Below are 21,245 nucleotides of genomic sequence, written 5' to 3'. Positions count from 1 at the left end.
GGTGGCCAAGCTGGCCAACAGCACTAATTTTATCAATCTGCTACCTTGTAAATGTGACTTTATTTCCAGGTGGTCTGGTGCACTTTGACTCCTTGAAGTTGCATAAGGCTAGCCAATCAGATATAAACTATTTAATTTTTGTGAAATATGCATCAGAGAAGTGAACAGGCTGTGGGTGGTTCGTGGGCTGATGGGTCTAGATGGGTCTCAGGTGCTGGATGGCATAATCAAACACAATATTCTCATGGTCCCAGGCAGACCTTGAAGTCTGGCACCAAACAGTTCAGCTGTGCATTTCTATTACAAAAAGTTTTCTCCTCTTCAGTCAAGGGCGAATAACTTATGATGCGAGTCTGTGTCCAATAGCGTGGCTCTTACTGGGGGGTAATTTATTTTTTATTTTTTTGAAATGTTAACCTGTCACCCCCTCATTTGTTTCTCCAGTAGAAGTTTGTAATGTTTGCAAATGTGTTTAGTGGACGGGCACCTCTACAGAGAGAGTTTAGAGGACTAAAGAAAATGGCATAAGGTGAATGGGCTGATTTTTGTGATACTTTAATGGGGCTTTTTGGTTGACAGCCTCAGTCCTCATTATGGAAACGAGCAGTATAACCTCTTGTGTTCCACAGAAGAAAGAATACCATACAAGTTTGAAATGACACGAGGATGAGTACATAACCATTTTTATTTATGCCTTTAAGTAACCTCATCCCTGCATAATGTTATTTTAGTGTTTTTCATCTATAACATCCATGTATTTCCCTCTCCTGAGTTGCACAACCTCTCAAAGCTGGACTTGCCAAAATCCAGTGCTGGGGAGCAGTTTTCTTTTCAACAAATGGTTTGTGAAAGGAGGTGCTTAATCTTGCGCTTTTGTTCATCCAGCTTGGGAGGTGAAACCCTATTTTATTTTCTGTATATTTTCTGAGGTTATGATTTTTGCAGCTGTTACCAAATGCTTTAGCATGTATGAACAGTTTATAATGTTTGAATGTGTGATTTTATTATTTTCTGGCAATAAACACAACTGAATGGGTAACAAAGTTTACAGTTAGGCTAAATGCAGCTGTGAACCAAACTAGTTTAAGACCAAACACTGGTTTTGCAATTAATTGCATATTATTTTAATCGATGTCTAAATTGTGAATCTTTTGACACGTTATGATTTTACTCATAAAGAATACGTTGAATAGGCAACTCTAGACTAACTCTTTCTTTATGCCCCTTGCGCCAAAATTGTATTAATAAATAGATAAATCTGGATATATAGTTTAATTTATTAATTAATTTATTATACTATTTTTCACTTGTTTCTCATCATAATTATAGCCTTGGTAGCTGGCATGGTGCTAAATTATAAACATACAATTACTGGATACAAGACCAGTTGTATGTTGGGAGAGGTTTGTGTGTGTGTGTGTATTGTCATGTTTAAAGCTCTGTACTTTTTATACTGTTGTTGTTGTTTTTTTAAATAATAGTTCATTTAACATTTAATGGTTCTTGCTCCAAGGAGCACAAGATCTGTGCTTTCATTGCCTTAATGGGACACTAATTTGTACCCCATTTATGTGAAGTGCCTCTGTGCTTTCCTTTATCCGTTCTGAATTTTCTTTAACCATGTTGTGCATTTTCCTCATTCTCTTTAATGGAAAAAATAACACACTTCAGTAGCCCTTCAGAAAGCTGTGAGACTCCACCCTGACGCTGCATCCTTCTGATCTAAAGCGAGAGAGAGGCGCAGAGGACAATGCTGGAGAAACAGCATGGAAAGCCTTGGTCTCCATGGTAACGTGTTCCTGCTGTATATACAGCGTTTTAAACGAACACGGCAAGAAAGCCATAAGAGACTGTTTATTCTGTATTATGCCGTAAATAAGAGAAACCTCCACATAAATATCACTGCATGCATTTGAATTTGAATCACACAGTAGTTTTCTCATAGTTTTGTCTTTCATCTCTTTGTGCTTGTTAGAAGTCCACGCGGATATGGATATTAATGTTGTTGTGTGTGTTGAAATGAAAGGTTTTGGTCGCAGGTGTTCAGAGGAGCAGTAGCAGGTGTGGATTGGGCCTGTTTTTCTCTCGATCCTCCTCCATCTTTCATGCTGTTGAACTGGAGGGACGGATGGATGTTGGTTCACATGCGACCGTCTCTCTGATTCTCTCGCTGTGTCACATCGAATAGGCCCAGCAGGTCCGTCGCGCCCCATTTCTCTGGGTTTGCTCCACAGATGTTTCTGGGTCAATAACCCGACCGTGTTTAACATGACCATACACTCGCTTTCATCACGTGTTACCATAGAAACACACCCTCCTGTCTGTGTTGATTCATCATGGATCACATTCCTGCCTTTCTGTCTATTCCTCTTAATGTAATAGTAATTTAGGAACAAGCTGAAACGATGACTACACTGAAAATGACTCAATGACTGTTTTGATTTTGACTTGTTTTTTTTTTATTAACATATTGACGATATTAAGGTTGAGATATTATATTAAGATAATTTATCCTGAATCTTTTAACCACTGAGTTGTTCACGTTGAGATTGATATATACACTCTCAGAAAAAAAGGTACAAAATCTGTCACTGGGGCTGTACCTTTTTCGAAAGGCACACCTTTGTATCTAAACAGTCCATATTGGTACCTTAAAGGTACATATCAGTACCTAAAAGGTACAAAAGTGTACCTTTTGAAAAGGTACCGCTCCAGTGACAGCTTTTGTACCTTTTTTTCTGAGAGTGTTTCAAACTTTAAAGTTGGATCTTTTAAAACAACATTATCAAACAAATTCTGTTATACATTATTTTATTTTTAGTTCTGTAGCCTGTTTTGTCTTTTTTTGTGTTATAGACGTATTATAGTTTTTCTTTAAATGTATACATGGCAGATATTGTCTTTTTTCTGCTGAGAATGATTTTATGTACTCCTAATAACACACTTTAGTCTTTCTGTGCATCCCTCCAAACTCACACACAGGGAGCAGCTAATGTGCTTCATCTGTTTTATAAAAGAAACCTTTTTTTATTGAATTTTGCGTCTTTTAGAGACTCGTTGCAAATTACATACATTTCATTTTTGTCAGAGGCTCTACTGTGTGTTTGCTAGACCTCGAAGATGATTACAGGTTATACCGTAAGAAGCAATATTCCACAGATGTTCTTTTAGACCCTTCAGAATTAACTTTATTCAGCTTCAGAGTTAGTTCAGTGCAGACAATGGAAATAAATGGTGTCTGACTCTGCCATGCTCCAGAGAGGACAAAAAGAGAGCACTATATCACAGTTTAATTTATTCAAGCACTGTATTCCAGATCTAATAACGTCATGTCATATAATGTTACGAGACACAAGAACCAACGGTGTTCAGCACAAAACCATTATACTGTATATCTTCAGAAGATAAGTTGGAATAAGTTGTATCTACTATTTTATGACACTTTTACAGGATTCCTGTGCAGTTTGGAAAAGTATGGAATTTGATTCGAGTAATTTCCAGGTCTGGAAAAGTATGGAAAAAAGAAATCAGAGTATGGACAAATATTTGCATTTCCAGACTTTTGCCCCCATTTAGTTCTCTATAATAGAAAATGAAGAATTTAATGAAAATAAATGTATCATACAAGATGTATGTTTTCTTGACAGCTGCATGTTTAATGATTCTTTAGTGAAACACGACTGAATGAATTCAAGGTGCACATTTTCATTATTTATAAGCATTTTAGGTTTCTTCTCACAATATTCTTAGTATTGTATTACAGAGCCTCGAAAAGAATCTTTGCAAAGATAAAAAATATACAGACTTTGTTGTGCACACGAGAAACCATTAAACTTAGCAAACAGGATGATGCTCACTGAGCCACCTATTGCACCGTCAGCCCATTTCACAGTGTGGTTTTTTTGACCGTCACAGAGTATGCGTTAAAGCAGACTTATGGCCTCGAAATATGACGTACTGCCCTAAAGAGAGCCACATTTTGAGCACTTTTTTTTTTACAGTACCAGTCTTTTTATAGACCCTTGAACTTGGCAAATAGGACAATGCACACAGCCGTATTGTGCCATCAGCTCATTTCATGTCATTGTTTCTGCGCCGCCACAGAGGATGCATTAAATTGGACATTAGGCCTTGATATTAGAGGTACTACACTAAGGAAAGCCACATTTTGAGCAAATAGAATTCTATTCATGTGCATTCATGCTCTCATTTTCTTCATAGTAAGATGGCAGTGACGCACAAAGTAATTAGGTTATAGTATATATAAAACTAGAAAATGTAACACGTAAGCATGCAAAAAATTCCCCACGCGCATGAAATAGTTTTTTTTTTTTCTTTTTTAGTGGCTCTGTATGTTGTCACTTCAAGAAAATCAATGTATAAGCCCCTGAGAAAATACAAATATTTACAGATAACTGTAATATATACCAAATATAAAGCTGAAAATAATGCTAGTATGGAATTTTTAATTGGAAAATGTGTAGGAACCCTGCTTTTATTGTGCTTTTTTGACAGCGTCTGTCCACATTCACTGTCTGTTCATGGAAAAGAGCAGCATGAACCTGCTATTAAACATCTCTTTTGTGTTCCACTAGAAAGAAAGTCCTACGGGCTTGTACCGACATGAAGGTAAGTAATGAGAGTTTTCTTTTTTTGGGTGAACTAACCTTTAGAAAGCGATGGAAAAACTATTTTCATACCTGCAGAATAACTCATGCCACAGTCGATAATAGAGCTTAAATAATAGATCACAGCCAAATATATATATAATGTATGATGATCATTACATTTGATATTTTCCTCAAGTGAAGCATAATGCATCTGGGTAGTGGTTTCTGTTCATTATCAACAGTGCGACATCCCAGACATATTCAAGCTACATTAAAATACTATATGAGATCTCAACAGTGTCTCAAACTGTACTCAGATTTACCAAGATACTAACATCTGCAGTCAAAAATCAGACGTATAGCTCTATATTCTTACGGATTCAGAACTAATGACTGATTTGAGTCTCTTTATTTCTCAAGGACATAAAATAGACCGCTTTTACACTGTAAGGCCTAATGCATAGAACTGATATTTTGACATTTACATTCACTGAAAACAGAACTGAAAGTAGTAATCAGATGATATTTGGCTATTTTGAAATTATTGCCAATACTTTTCAATAATAATTTATTTTTTTAAGCCAACATTTTGCACAATATTTATTCATTTTCCACAATTTTGTGTATATCATATTTAGTGCATCTCAAAAATCATATACAGTGTTTGTTATATGTAAGTTGGTTGTCAGTTGTTGTTTTTCATTGCTACTGCTAATGTTACTGCTATTATTATTATTATTTTTTAATACATTGATCATGCCTGGAAAGTAGCCATAGATGCTGGTATGGCAATAACAAACAAAACAAAAAATTATAATTTTGCTACAAATTTGGTGTAACAGCTTTTTATCAGCCATCCTGTGCTCTAGATATTGATATCTACATCAACCGTAATAATAGTCCATCACTAGTCAGATGATTTAGAGAGAATTTTGAAAATGTCCCAAATCGGATGGAAAAAAAATCAAAATCTCATAAGCAACAAGATTCAGTCTGTGCCAGATTCAAAATCATAATTGGTTGACAGTATAAATGCTGCCTAAGTTTCCTGAGCTATAAAAGCACAACCTCTTCGTCTGGGATTACAGATATTTATAAGTCTGTGGCTACTATGGCATTTGATTATTTGCTGCTACTGTTACACACAATGCTCTTTGAATTCACACTGTTCTCCGTCAGCATTACAGGGCTCTGATGCTGGAGTCGGTTCTTCTGAAGGCAGGAGAGGAGCGTGTCAAACGCATCAGCAGATGGGGAACCGCATCAAAAGAGCCGCTGGGCTGCACTGCTGTCATCAGAGATCAGAGGCCGCGACACAGACCAAACGACATAAGTGAAGAGCATGAAGAGCCAAACAAAGCTAGTTTTCTGAGACGTGCAGATGGAGGGGTCAGAATCTGGCATAGACGGCGTGAAAACATGGAATAGAGACTTTGTCCCATCACAGCAAGCAAGCCATCAGTCGGTTCCATGAACGTATTTGCGACGTCTGCAGATCTCAGACCAGTGAAGTATGATTTTGAACAGGAGTGTTCCTCGTAATCTGTCATCAAAATGTAAAAACCTGCTCCGCCTCTGAAACAGGTTTCCTTTGGACTGACGTCAGTACCTCATAATCAAGTCATCACAAGTCCTCTTATTTTTCAACCATGGTATGTACCCCCTTTCTTATGATTCAATTAATTCATAATTAGTAAAATGAAGCTGTCCTGCTGTCCATTTTCTCATTAAATATTCTGTTCCACTCTGAAATAAGTCAGAGTGCACACTGTATTGTCAACTGTGTTTCTCATTCTTTCAGAAGAGCCCATCATGCAATCAGTATGGTACTTTTGTGACATTGGCAATAATTAAATGGTGGGAATCTAGACTTTTTGCTGAACAAAAAACCCACAATTTACACCTTCAGACTTAATTGAACTAACCTCTTTAAATTAGCATTCTCTGATTATTGCCAGCTTTGGTACTAGACTTCATTATCACTCAGGTCATATTCGCACCTTTTGGCCTTGTAATATCGTTAGTAGTTATTTAATTAGAGTAAGATGTGCTAATATTGATTTATCATACTGACTAAATGCTGGTTTCCTTGCAGGGCTTGTAACTCACTGCCTCGTTTAGCGTTTCATATTTTTGCACTTATTCTAGACATTTGTCAATTAAGAATATTATAGTTGACATTTAACTCACACTTGAATACTTAAATATCCAGAGATATTCAAACCACTATTGCAATAAAACTCACTCAAAAAGTCTCATGTAGTCAGACTTCTAATGATCAGAATAAAGTTCACGTTGCAGTTTATTCAGGCCAAGGGCTGTCCAGACAAAGTCTAAAGACTGTCTGTTCAGCACGAAATGCATCCAGTCATAGTTTTTGATTTTATGTGCCATTTAGAGGCGGATAAAGTACATCACGCTACAATACTAGACAGAAAAAGTTGATTTAAATAATGAAACGATGGCACAGAAAATATTGAAAAGGATTTGTTTCTATCCAAAAGTACTGTACTTATTTCAACTCAGTAAAGAGGATTTTGTTTCCTGGCAGCTTGTGTGTATTTGATCCCGGAAGTTGCATAAATCCAACCAATCAGATGAGAGCTTGCCAGATCAAGTAAGTACTTTTTTTTTTTTTGATGCAGTATGCATCGGATGGTCAGTAAACACACTGTGAACTGTGCATCTGAGACAGGCAATAAGACACTTTATTGTGTCTGTGGAGGGATTATGGTAAAGTGGTGGAAACCAGTATGAAGTGTTATTGACACAGGAGGATTATCTTGTGTTTGACGTTCTCTCACATGCATTCAGATTCCCATTAATAGACTTTAAGACACAAACAGTTACCGAGTCACTAGACAGATCCAGTGTATTAAATGGACAAATGTTTTGTTTTGGTATTTGTAATTCATGTTCGATCTGAAAATAATGAACTCTAAAACTATAGTGCAAGCCTGTTATGTTTTACATTTCTGAATTTGGCAGCAGCTTTGGTTTTCTGTTAGACATGCATTCATCTGAATTGTTTCAAAAATGCTCTTTTTTTAAAAAAACATTAGGCAAAGGCCATAACTGAGGTTGATGCTCAAGACAAAGCATGCATAAATATTTTTTTCTGTTGTTGTGTGTATATATAAATAATACACATGCATTTTGTGCACATAAATATATATTACTCTCTCACATACACAACTTTCATGTACACAAACATGCAGACAAGATGTTGAGCAGAGGTTTCTAGTTCTCAAGGTGTTCCACTGTCAGCACGTCAAAACACATAATGAAAGGAGACAGATTGAGGTCAATTTGACTCTCTCTCTTTGTTTTAAAGGGTTTGAGGGAAGAAATAGACACACTGAAGCATGAACAAATCAGTATGACTAACAGAAAGAGAGTGACAAGGCTTGTGTGTTTGTGAACGACGGGACCGGGACGTGTTTGTGTGCGTCTTGGCAGTGAATGTGTTCCTGTGTTCACTGGGGAGAACATGCAAGCACACTTAGATCTGTTATAACACACATTTTATGTTATTATTCATCTTTTTCCTCCTCATGCCAAAAGAAGAAAAATCAAGCATAACACTTTTCTGTTCTGTCACACGTTTTGGAAAAATCCACATATTTCTCACAGTATCCAGTGTTGTTCTCTAACGGCACATTATGTGAGAACTGCGCTGGAGAAAATCATATTCTTCATCAGTATTTTTGTCATGTTTTGCAGTGAAAATGTCTGGTAACCCTTTACAATGCTTAATTTGTTAACATTAGTCAACTACATTAGTAAACAAACTAATAATGAAAATACTTCTACAGCATTTAATAATCTGTTACTATTATTTAATACACTGTGAACTAACATGAACAAACAATAAACAATTCTATTTGTATTAACTAAGATTATAAGTGCTCTAAAATTACATTGCTTATTGTTAGTTCGTTAGTTAATGCATTAATTAATGCTAACAAATGACACTTTATTGTAAAGTGTTTTCAAATGTCTAAACTTCCTTAAGACGAGATTTGAAATATATCTTTTATATGTGTTAGTGTTTGTTGTTTGTTTGTTTTCCTCTTTTAAGCATTATCATTATTTGTGCAGATATGATTTATGGATGTAGTTCAGGGGGATCGAATCAAAGAGGTTCAAATGAGTTCAAGTGTTGCGAACTGAAGGGTCACTTGTCATTTCTGAGACCCTTTTCCCTCCAGATCGACTGATATTTCACTAATTGCGGTTCAGGCTCCCTGGAGCATGCTGGGATTGAGGGGTGCAGTGGTGACGAGGCCAAAGTGAAGTGGGGGAGAAAAAAAACACTGTACATGTTTTTGCTTTCTAATCCTTAACTATCAGCTCAGAAACACATAAACACAAATGCAGAAGTGAATAGAATTCATCTGTCTAAACTTCCTTAAGACGAGATTTGAAATATATCTTTTATATGTGTTAGTGTTTGTTGTTTGTTTGTTTTCCTCTTTTAAGCATTATCATTATTTGTGCAGATATGATTTATGGATGTAGTTCAGGGGGATCGAATCAAAGAGGTTCAAATGAGTTCAAGTGTTGCGAACTGAAGGGTCACTTGTCATTTCTGAGACCCTTTTCCCTCCAGATCGACTGATATTTCACTAATTGCGGTTCAGGCTCCCTGGAGCATGCTGGGATTGAGGGGTGCAGTGGTGACGAGGCCAAAGTGAAGTGGGGGAGAAAAAAAAACACTGTACATGTTTTTGCTTTCTAATCCTTAACTATCAGCTCAGAAACACATAAACACAAATGCAGAAGTGAATAGAATTCATTGCAGATGCACAGTTCTGTCGTGGCAGGAACTTAAGTGGGTGACGAGGTAGCGTTAATATCATGTAGTTGCTATAAACAGTTGTTTGACAGATAAAATGAAAATGAAGATAAAAATGAACATTTTGAGTTATGAATAATTAAGTTCAACAACCAAACTGTGCTCACAGGATATTGTAGGAAACATCTCAAGGACATCTACACAGGCTTCAAAAGCCATCTAGATGAAGACATCTCAGTAGACAAGATATTTTGCACAAATAAATTGAAGCTTTATCGCCATATATTGTCTGAGAATGCAGCGTTTCTGTAAGTAATGTTTCATTTTCTACTTTTTACTTGATCAAGTGCAACCTCCAGCTCTCTCCATTTTTTTCTGCAGTTGTCTCTCTCTCTTTCTTTCTCTCTGTTTGTCTGTCACATTCGATCTGCGTTTGCACAGATGGAGGGGTTTGGGGTCCGGACTGCTGCTTTACTCAGCAGGTTAACATCGACTGTTCCTCCCTGACAGCGTGTCAATACTCACCAATTTACAAGCACATTAAAAATCGACCCCAGATGAAAGTCAATTTCTGCTAGAAATACATTTGAGCAGAGAAAGAAACAGAAAAAGAGGTGAAACCACTTGAGGGAGAAGGGACAACCAGTGAAATTACAGCCTTGTTTTTGCATCTTAGAAAGAAAGAGCTTTTTGTTTTTTGGTAAGCTAGCACTGTTTTGTTTGACAAACAGATGCAGAACATAGAGGGACAAACATAGTCCTTTCTCATTTGTGTGAGCTTGACTGAGCATCACCGCTGATCCAAAATATCTCTATGGCTCCAAAACCTAGCGAGCTGCCTATGTAGGCAACATTTTGACATTTACATTTATGCATTTGTCAGACTCTTTAATCCAAAGCAACTGACAGTGCATTCAAAGTATACATTTTCTTAGTTCTGGCTTGCTCTGGGAAGTAAGCGCATGACTTTTGCTAGCGCAATGCTCTATTGTTTGAGCTACAGGAAAGTAGGATTTTAAGACATCACAGTTGCATTGGTGATAAGTGTGCACTACAGTGTAATTATGCATTTAAGTATGGAGTAATATTAATTAACTACATGTACTTATTTATAAGGTTAGGGTTAGGATTAGGATTTAGCTTAGGGTTACTTTCATGTAATTATGCATAATTAATTGTTATTATAATAGTAAGTACATGTAACGTGTAACAAGGACAACTTAAAATAAAGTGTTACCAGAACTTTTATTACTTAAAAAAAAACAAAAAACAACCTAAAATAAACTGAAACATAATAAATATATAAAATATAAATAAGTCAGCTTGTTGCCAAGGCATCGTTTCTCATTTCCATTTAGTTTAACTTGATGAAAATAAATCAAACTAAAATTTAAATAGGAGGTTAAAATGTAATTGCTTAAAAAAAAACTTATTAAAATGACAGAAACACACAACACAAATATTTAACTGTAATTAAACTGAAAACAGAAAAACTACAAATTAAAACATTCAAAATATGAATACAAATTATAATAGTATCTCAGTTATACTAAAATAACACTGGCATATATGCAATTCTTAACTTAACTTTACTTCTACATGACTTTACATAATTGCATGTTTAATTCAGCAAGTGGCATACAGTTATAACCTTTTTTTTTTTTGTAGTTCAAGTCATGTTAAGAAGACTTTTAGATAATATGACTTCTGGTTCATTTGTCACACCGTAGATGGTTGGTCTAGTTGAGTGCATTGCAGTGTACTGCATATTTTGGCAATGTAGTAAGTAGGTCATTCGGGCATTTCATGTAGAAAATCATCATGCTGTGCACTGTATACATAATGCATGCTCCAAAAATAAAGAGTCAAGTAAATCTCAAGACCTCCCAATACGCAGCTGACACCTTCATATGTGGCCTTCAGGACGCCTGAGAGGAAATCAGTGCTTTGCGTGACCTCAATATTGCCTTTAGAAGGAGATGAGAGAGTGTCTTCTGTGATGATTTATTGATCTGAATTTATATAATGAATTTTATATCTATGTCAATATGCTTATAAAAATAAAGAGTCAAGTAAATCTCAAGACCTCCCAATACGCAGCTGACACCTTCATATGTGGCCTTCAGGACGCCTGAGAGGAAATCAGTGCTTTCCGTGACCTCAATATTGCCTTTAGAAGGAGATGAGAGAGTGTCTTCTGTGATGATTTATTGATCTGAATTTATATAATGAATTTTATATCTATGTCAATATGCTTATTATGATTAATTCATTTACAACCGGGTTAATTAATTATGTATGCGTCATGGGGGAAGGGTCTTGTCGTTAGGGGCGACGTTTTTGAATGGATTTGCAATGATCAGATGTGTTGGGGGTTGAGGACTCTCTAAAGTCTGTGTGTGTGATGATTAATTTATGGCCCCTGAACCCTTGAGACCTCAGCTAGAGAGAGCAGACGAGTCTCAGTCAGATAAAGAACAGCCCAGAAAGAAGAAACAGCAGCAGGACTGTGGTACGAGTCCTGGATTTTCAGTCATTCAGCGATTCGTTTTCATGATGGAAAGCCATATTTTACAAAAACTTCTACAAAATCTCTCATTTCATGCATTTTTATTTATTTATTTATTGTTATTTTTCTAGATTTCTTCAGATCTTTTCCACATTTGTCTCAGATCATCTTCTATGCTGGCCAAAAGCTATTAAAAGCTTTTCGATGTACCAAACGGTTTACATGTAATGCATCAATGAATTCAACACTAGACCGGATCTGAGGTAGTATTTCAGTAAGGCTTTGGTGTATTGATACAAACTTTCTTCTGAAAATGGCAAATCAATTTGGCACCACCTATTGGTCAAAAGTCATAAGCATTTGTACATCTGCTTGGGATGCTTATTTTGGGATGTCCTATTAAATTTACTTGTAACGTTTATGACACTGAAGTGCCTTGCACTGTAATTGCTGCTTGCAGTGATATTATTCTGATTAGTTCTGTTTGGCTGTCAGCCAGATCACTCTCATCCTTCATTCTGTCTCTCTCTTTCTGTCTGTGTGCATCGTTCCTCATGGATCGTGCACTGTGTCATATGTTACGTCCTCAGATGTTTGTAGAAAGAGAGGCAGAGTAAATGGGTTGGTCATCTGTCTGTCAGTTGGTTATTGTTAATCTAGTGCCATCAATCTCATGCACTCTGATTCACCAGTTTCACCATTTACATGTTTAGCTATTTAAGACAAAAATACTGGTTAAGAAACCACTTTTAGTTTTTTTGTTTTTGCAGTGCATGTTAGAAAGAAAGCCATATGGCTTTGAAACTACATCTGAGTAAATGATGATTTTGGTTGAACTATTCAAGTTCAAGTAATTTTAGTATTCGTTTTTTGCAGAGTGGAACACAGATGGAGTTTTAATGATGAATTAATTTTGATCATATTTCATTACCTCACTGTGACTGGACGGACCAGGTTTCTGATCACTGATGTGGACGGTCATGTGTTGGTGTTCATCTGTGTGATGTCAGAAATCTGCAGAAGTTCAGAAGGAGTCTTTTATGCAGTTTATCTGAAAATGTGAAGGAAAAATTTACTCTTGGTGATATGAGCACTTTAAAGTTAAACAGCTGTATATTATTACTTAAAATTGAGAAGAGCAATATCCTCAAGTGTAGTTACAGTAGGCGTGCGCTATATGGCTGAGCATCTCTCTCTGTGTGTGTGTGTGTGTGTTAAAGCAGGTTAAAGCCTTCTGAGTGTGTGTGTGTTTGAAAGAGATAACTTTGACAGCTTAAGGTCATGTGGAAGGCCAGAGCACATCTGAAGATGAAACGCCTTTGATCACAGTACAAGGCAAAGAATATTCAGAGTCAGCTGTGTGTGTGTGTGTGTGTGTGTGTGTGTGTGTGTGTGTGTGTGTACGAGGAAGCACTCTTGATCTGAATTCCAGGACATGTGAACTGCAACATAAACGTGTTTGGAAAATGTTTGTCACTTCCTCCTTCAGCATTTAACATGATGATTTGATGATCAAGAAACATTTCTTATTATTATCAGTGCTGAAAACAGTTTTGTGCTGCTTAATGTTTTTTGTGGAGAGTGTTTTTTAATCCATTATTAATACATGAGCACCAATAATAAATAACTGAGCACCAAATCAGCATATTTGAATGATGTGTCCACCAGCTGCTTTACCACAGTGCATCTCTTCCTCATGTGTTGCACCAAATTTTCCAGTTCTTGCAGTGATATGCTACTTCTCTCTTCCACCAAGACTCTTGCAAGTTCTCGAACACGTCTGGGAGAAACGTGGTTGTGTGTGGTTTGCTGCTGCGAGGACATTCAAGTGTCCTTCCAGAAAGGTCTCTTTACTGTCACAGGTTATTGTAACTGTGACTTTAATTGCAGACCACCTGTAAACTGCTAGTGTCTTAAGGACCGTTCCACAGGTGCATGTGTAAAATATTGTTTACACCCTTTCCAATAAAGATAAATGAAGCTTATTTGGTTTTTACAAAATTATGAACAGATTCTCAACTGAACCAGAGCTCAGTACCACTTCACTTGTGATCTGCATTCGCATCAATTGCAAACCATACTGGAGTTTATATGGATCATATCCCAGAGCCTGTCCCGGCCAAAAGCTGCAGAGATCGCCATTAATCAAGGTGAGGAAGCTTATCTTTACAACTCTTTTATCAATTTGCCACAAGATGTCCTTGTACCCCCAGTTATAATCTGTGTTTATCAAACGTTCACCCAAATAATTTCACAATTGCCTAATGATGCTGGAAGAGCATCTCTGTGTCTCTTGATGTAATGATATATCAGCATGTTTTTGACCCAGGCCTGTTCTCTGATATCTCTTGCTTTTAGATTATATGGATTTTGCAGTTGATTTATTGATTTAAAGACTTGGATCTGGTGTGTCAATACTCACCAATTTACAAGCACATTAAAAATCGACCCCAGATGAAAGTCAATTTCTGCTAGAAATACATTTGAGCAGAGAAAGAAACAGAAAAAGAGGTGAAACCACTTGAGGGAGAAGGGACAACCAGTGAAATTACAGCCTTGTTTTTGCATCTTAGAAAGAAAGAGCTTTTTGTTTTTTGGTAAGCTAGCACTGTTTTGTTTGACAAACAGATGCAGAACATAGAGGGACAAACATAGTCCTTTCTCATTTGTGTGAGCTTGACTGAGCATCACCGCTGATCCAAAATATCTCTATGGCTCCAAAACCTAGCGAGCTGCCTATGTAGGCAACATTTTGACATTTACATTTATGCATTTGTCAGACTCTTTAATCCAAAGCAACTGACAGTGCATTCAAAGTATACATTTTCTTAGTTCTGGCTTGCTCTGGGAAGTAAGCGCATGACTTTTGCTAGCGCAATGCTCTATTGTTTGAGCTACAGGAAAGTAGGATTTTAAGACATCACAGTTGCATTGGTGATAAGTGTGCACTACAGTGTAATTATGCATTTAAGTATGGAGTAATATTAATTAACTACATGTACTTATTTATAAGGTTAGGGTTAGGATTAGGATTTAGCTTAGGGTTACTTTCATGTAATTATGCATAATTAATTGTTATTATAATAGTAAGTACATGTAACGTGTAACAAGGACAACTTAAAATAAAGTGTTACCAGAACTTTTATTACTTAAAAAAAACAAAAAACAACCTAAAATAAACTGAAACATAATAAATATATAAAATATAAATAAGTCAGCTTGTTGCCAAGGCATCGTTTCTCATTTCCATTTAGTTTAACTTGATGAAAATAAATCAAACTAAAATTTAAATAGGAGGTTAAAATGTAATTGCTTAAAAAAAAACTTATTAAAATGACAGAAACACACAACACAAATATTTAACTGTAATTAAACTGAAAACAGAAAAACTACAAATTAAAACATTCAAAATATGAATACAAATTATAATAGTATCTCAGTTATACTAAAATAACACTGGCATATATGCAATTCTTAACTTAACTTTACTTCTACATGACTTTACATAATTGCATGTTTAATTCAGCAAGTGGCATACAGTTATAACCTTTTTTTTTTTTGTAGTTCAAGTCATGTTAAGAAGACTTTTAGATAATATGACTTCTGGTTCATTTGTCACACCGTAGATGGTTGGTCTAGTTGAGTGCATTGCAGTGTACTGCATATTTTGGCAATGTAGTAAGTAGGTCATTCGGGCATTTCATGTAGAAAATCATCATGCTGTGCACTGTATACATAATGCATGCTCCAAAAATAAAGAGTCAAGTAAATCTCAAGACCTCCCAATACGCAGCTGACACCTTCATATGTGGCCTTCAGGACGCCTGAGAGGAAATCAGTGCTTTCCGTGACCTCAATATTGCCTTTAGAAGGAGATGAGAGAGTGTCTTCTGTGATGATTTATTGATCTGAATTTATATAATGAATTTTATATCTATGTCAATATGCTTATTATGATTAATTCATTTACAACCGGGTTAATTAATTATGTATGCGTCATGGGGGAAGGGTCTTGTCGTTAGGGGCGACGTTTTTGAATGGATTTGCAATGATCAGATGTGTTGGGGGTTGAGGACTCTCTAAAGTCTGTGTGTGTGATGATTAATTTATGGCCCCTGAACCCTTGAGACCTCAGCTAGAGAGAGCAGACGAGTCTCAGTCAGATAAAGAACAGCCCAGAAAGAAGAAACAGCAGCAGGACTGTGGTACGAGTCCTGGATTTTCAGTCATTCAGCGATTCGTTTTCATGATGGAAAGCCATATTTTACAAAAACTTCTACAAAATCTCTAATTTCATGCATTTTATTTATTTATTTATTGTTATTTTTCTAGATTTCTTCAGATCTTTTCCACATTTGTCTCAGATCATCTTCTATGCTGGCCAAAAGCTATTAAAAGCTTTTCGATGTACCAAACGGTTTACATGTAATGCATCAATGAATTCAACACTAGACCGGATCTGAGGTAGTATTTCAGTAAGGCTTTGGTGTATTGATACAAACTTTCTTCTGAAAATGGCAAATCAATTTGGCACCACCTATTGGTCAAAAGTCATAAGCATTTGTACATCTGCTTGGGATGCTTATTTTGGGATGTCCTATTAAATTTACTTGTAACGTTTATGACACTGGAGTGCCTTGCACTGTGATTGCTGCTTGCAGTGATATTATTCTGATTAGTTCTGTTTGGCTGTCAGCCAGATCACTCTCATCCTTCATTCTGTCTCTCTCTTTCTGTCTGTGTGCATCGTTCCTCATGGATCGTGCACTGTGTCATATGTTACGTCCTCAGATGTTTGTAGAAAGAGAGGCAGAGTAAATGGGTTGGTCATCTGTCTGTCAGTTGGTTATTGTTAATCTAGTGCCATCAATCTCATGCACTCTGATTCACCAGTTTCACCATTTACATGTTTAGCTATTTAAGACAAAAATACTGGTTAAGAAACCACTTTTAGTTTTTTTGTTTTTGCAGTGCATGTTAGAAAGAAAGCCATATGGCTTTGAAACTACATCTGAGTAAATGATGATTTTGGTTGAACTATTCAAGTTCAAGTAATTTTAGTATTCGTTTTTTGCAGAGTGGAACACAGATGGAGTTTTAATGATGAATTAATTTTGATCATATTTCATTACCTCACTGTGACTGGACGGACCAGGTTTCTGATCACTGATGTGGACGGTCATGTGTTGGTGTTCATCTGTGTGATGTCAGAAATCTGCAGAAGTTCAGAAGGAGTCTTTTATGCAGTTTATCTGAAAATGTGAAGGAAAAATTTACTCTTGGTGATATGAGCACTTTAAAGTTAAACAGCTGTATATTATTACTTAAAATTGAGAAGAGCAATATCCTCAAGTGTAGTTACAGTAGGCGTGTGCTATATGGCTGAGCATCTCTCTCTCTGTGTGTGTGTGTGTGTTAAAGCAGGTTAAAGCCTTCTGAGTGTGTGTGTGTTTGAAAGAGATAACTTTGACAGCTTAAGGTCATGTGGAAGGCCAGAGCACATCTGAAGATGAAACGCCTTTGATCACAGTACAAGGCAAAGAATATTCAGAGTCAGCTGTGTGTGTGTGTGTGTGTGTGTGTGTGTGTGTGTGTGTGTGTACGAGGAAGCACTCTTGATCTGAATTCCAGGACATGTGAATTGCAACATAAACGTGTTTGGAAAATGTTTGTCACTTCCTCCTTCAGCATTTAACATGATGATTTGATGATCAAGAAACCTTTCTTATTATTATCAGTGCTGAAAACAGTTTTGTACTGCTTAATGTTTTTTGTGGAGAGTTTCTCTTCCACCAAGACTCGAACACGTCTGGGAGAAACGTGGTTGTGTGTGGTTTGCTGCTGCGAGGACATTCAACTGTCCTTCCAGAAAGGTCTCTTTACTGTCACAGGTTATTGTAACTGTGACTTTAATTGCAGACCACCTATAAACTGCTAGTGTCTTAAGGACCGTTCCACAGGTGCATGTGCAATAATTGGTTATCGTTCACTGAAAAAAATGGAAAAATATTGTTTACACCCTTTCCAATAAAGATAAATGAAGCTTATTTGGTTTTTACAAAATTATGAACAGATTCTCAACTGAACCAGAGCTCAGTACCACTTCACTTGTGATCTGCATTCGCATCAATTGCAAACCATACTGGAGTTTATATGGATCATATCCCAGAGCCTGTCCCGGCCAAAAGCTTCAGAGATCGCCATTAATCAAGGTGAGGAAGCTTATCTTTACAACTCTTTTATCAATTTGCCACAAGATGTCCTTGTACCCCCAGTTATAATCTGTGTTTATCAAACGTTCACCCAAATAATTTCACAATTGCCTAATGATGCTGGAAGAGCATCTCTGTGTCTCTTGATGTAATGATATATCAGCATGTTTTTGACCCAGGCCTGTTCTCTGATATCTCTTGCTTTTAGATTATATGGATTTTGCAGTTGATTTATTGATTTAAAGACTTGGATCTGGTGGATTTACATGTTACATTTTAGGGACTGGATCCATCATCAGGTCGAGTCCATTTCATTATGTTGTCATTGATTATGTTGCTGCAGCACAAGCTGAGTACAAGGTTTTTCTCTTTGAGATCATGTACAAAAATAATGATTTCTGTGATTTTTAAAGACATTTCAGACACTTGAAATTAAAACAATTTTAGTTTTGCAAGATTAATGTTTTCTCTGTCCCTTGAAGTCACAGAAATCAAGTCTGTAAGTGTTGTTCTTGTCCGAACAGCAGCTGAACTCTTGTCTTTTGAAATGCTCATTGATTTGCACCCTGGGCCGAGTTCACAGTCCAGTACTCACTGACGGCCTGAGGATGATACAGTATGTGCCTGTGTCTGACTGTCAGCTTCAGCGACATGAATTATTTTATTTATATTTTATTTATTTATTTCCTGCTCCCCGAAGTGACTTGCATTGTATACAATGTCTCAGTTTTGATCAGTTCATGCATTTACTCAGAATCAAACTCATGACCTTAGTGTTTGAGCTACACAGCATCTAATGTAGTGAAGAGAATGACAACAAACGTGTCTGAGACGTGATATAAAGAGGGGAAGACAGTAATATTAGCAAGATCAAGACAGGTAGCCTGTGGAAAAATGAGAGAAAAATGGTCAGTAATTTTATGTTCTGAGATGAAATGTGATGCTTTAGTCGCCAAAAGTCTGTTCGCAAACAGAAGCTGTGAGAACATAAATATATATATATATATATATTTTTTTTTTTTGATTGTGGTTTTATCACAGTTTCGTCTCATGTTGCTTGACTCCTGAAAAACCAGTTCTGCAGAGAAACACCAGTTCTTTGAAAATGTAAACGTGGAAGAAAATTCAGTGCTTCTGTTGAGCAAGATACGAAGTCAGAAGAGGACAAAAAACATTGCCATTATTCAAGGTAAGTTAGTAAATATGAATATAAATATAGTAAATAATATTAAAACTATATATTATGTTAGCAATTTTAAGTTACTAACCTATGTTTAAGTATCACATTTCCAGTAATCACAGCAGATTCATGAAGCACATCGAATAGATCTTAGTCACAGTAGACACCATGAATTTAACACAGATGAAAATGAGGCTTTCTGGGACAAATTTACGGTCTTTACATGGCACTTACTGCATTCTGTGTCAAAATCAACCAAATTTCAGAAACTTCTCAATATGGTTCCAGGAGTAAATTGTTAAATTGTACACATTTTCAATGGTCAAAACCCAAATGTGGATCACTTTGCATATACAGGATACGTTTTTCTTTTAAAGAGGAACGTCTGAAGAACAAATCATGTTGAAACTAGTAAATCTTGTTTCCTTCTGTCAAAACGGCATTGTACACACCTGTCTGAGTGCCATAAATATTCTTTTTCCAAAGTTTGCATGCCTATAACTCAAGAAGTATTAGAGATATTTCAATGTTTTTACGTTCTGATTCTTAATAAACTTTGGAATCTTCATTTTCAAGGCCCTACGTCATTCAGTCCCAGAGATGGGGATCTCAGTGCGGCTCCATGTCCAGATTGATGAATATTACCCATTTCCAGTGACTGAAAGCCAAATGCTGGTCACTTACACATACAGCTGATGCTCATTGTATTTAAAGGGGAATGTCTAAAGAAAAAATCATGTTGAAATTAGAAATGTAGCTTGAAAATGAATGTTTCACTGTAGTTGATCTGATTACAGTGTGATTTCATCATGCATATGTTTGCACTGCATAGACCCCTGCTATAAAACTGACTACTTTTTCTTTTTTCTCGTTCAACAGTCCATGAAGGACTATGGAATCTGCGTTAGAACTGCTTTATAATACTCTAGATGACCTGGAAAAAGAAAATATAAAGAGATTTAGGAGTCTCTTAAAAGAAGATGGGCGCATTGGAGCTGGTAAACTGGAGGATGCTGGTGGCACTGACGTAGTGGATATGATGGTGGAGTGTTATGGACCAGAAGATGCTGTAACGATCACACTGAAGATCCTGAGGAAGATGAACCAGAACCAGCTGGCTAAAGAGTTACAGGACAAGCACGAAGAAGGTAATAAAGGCAAAAATACTGATCACAGAATAAGAGGCAGCACAGATTCAGAGAAGGGAGTATATCCAGAAGCAGCCATGAGCACAATATTAGAGCCTTGAATTTGATGTGGAGAGCTACCTGTTCAGTAGAGCTGTCACGGTTCTAGTTTCTCACGGTTCGGTATGTTTTGTGGTTTTGAGGTCACGGATTTGGTTTGGTTCGGTATTGGGCGGGGATTGCTGGGGCGAGGTATTCTTAATGTGTTATTAGAAATTACTACAAGAATACTAATTATGTGTTTAATTATTAACATATTTTGTTAATAATTACTATATTAATATTACTAATTATTAACATATTTTGTGGAAACTGTGATACATTATATTTTTCAGGATTCACAGATGAACAAAGTTTGAGGAACAGCATTTATTTAAAGTATAAATCTTTTGTAACTTTTGTAGCGAATTTAGCTCAACGACAGGAAATATGAATAATTAACCATAACTAGTTATAATTAACTATTCATATTTTAGATCCGCTGTAGATATTTAGCTGACCTCTCAGGGTCAAATGTCTTGTCAATTCTAAGAACGTTAATTTCCTGGTTAAGGGAAATAACTTTCTTACTGTACAATTCTATAAGCTTGTAACGTAAATCTGCATGATTAGTGACTCCGGTTATGAGCAAACAATGAACACGTCAAGTGTGATACAAGTAAGGTTTTATTAACTACATAAACACTTAAACTAGTCTAACATACGACATAAACACATAAACTGGTCTAACATCCTACATACACACATAA

At 36.4% G+C, this 21,245-nt stretch overlaps 1 protein-coding gene across 1 annotated transcript in view; it reads left to right on the top strand.

Annotated features, from left to right (window-relative positions):
* The first annotated feature begins 19,260 nt into the window (after positions 1-19,260).
* LOC107554855 (protein NLRC3-like) overlaps positions 19,261-21,245 on the top strand; it is a 5,225-nt gene continuing 3,240 nt past the window's right edge. Inside the window, exons 1-2 of the mRNA XM_016237494.1 lie at positions 19,261-19,318; positions 20,189-20,457. Of these exons, the coding sequence (XP_016092980.1) occupies positions 20,202-20,457 (256 nt within the window). The 5' untranslated portion in view covers positions 19,261-19,318; positions 20,189-20,201. The remainder of the gene's footprint in view (positions 19,319-20,188; positions 20,458-21,245) is intronic.

The sequence above is a fragment of the Sinocyclocheilus grahami genome, unplaced genomic scaffold (genome assembly GCF_001515645.1).
Source record: "Sinocyclocheilus grahami isolate Dianchi unplaced genomic scaffold, SAMN03320097.WGS_v1.1 scaffold517.1, whole genome shotgun sequence".
NCBI classification, from domain to species: domain Eukaryota; kingdom Metazoa; phylum Chordata; class Actinopteri; order Cypriniformes; family Cyprinidae; genus Sinocyclocheilus; species Sinocyclocheilus grahami.
This window is presented reverse-complemented; position numbering and strand designations above follow the sequence as displayed.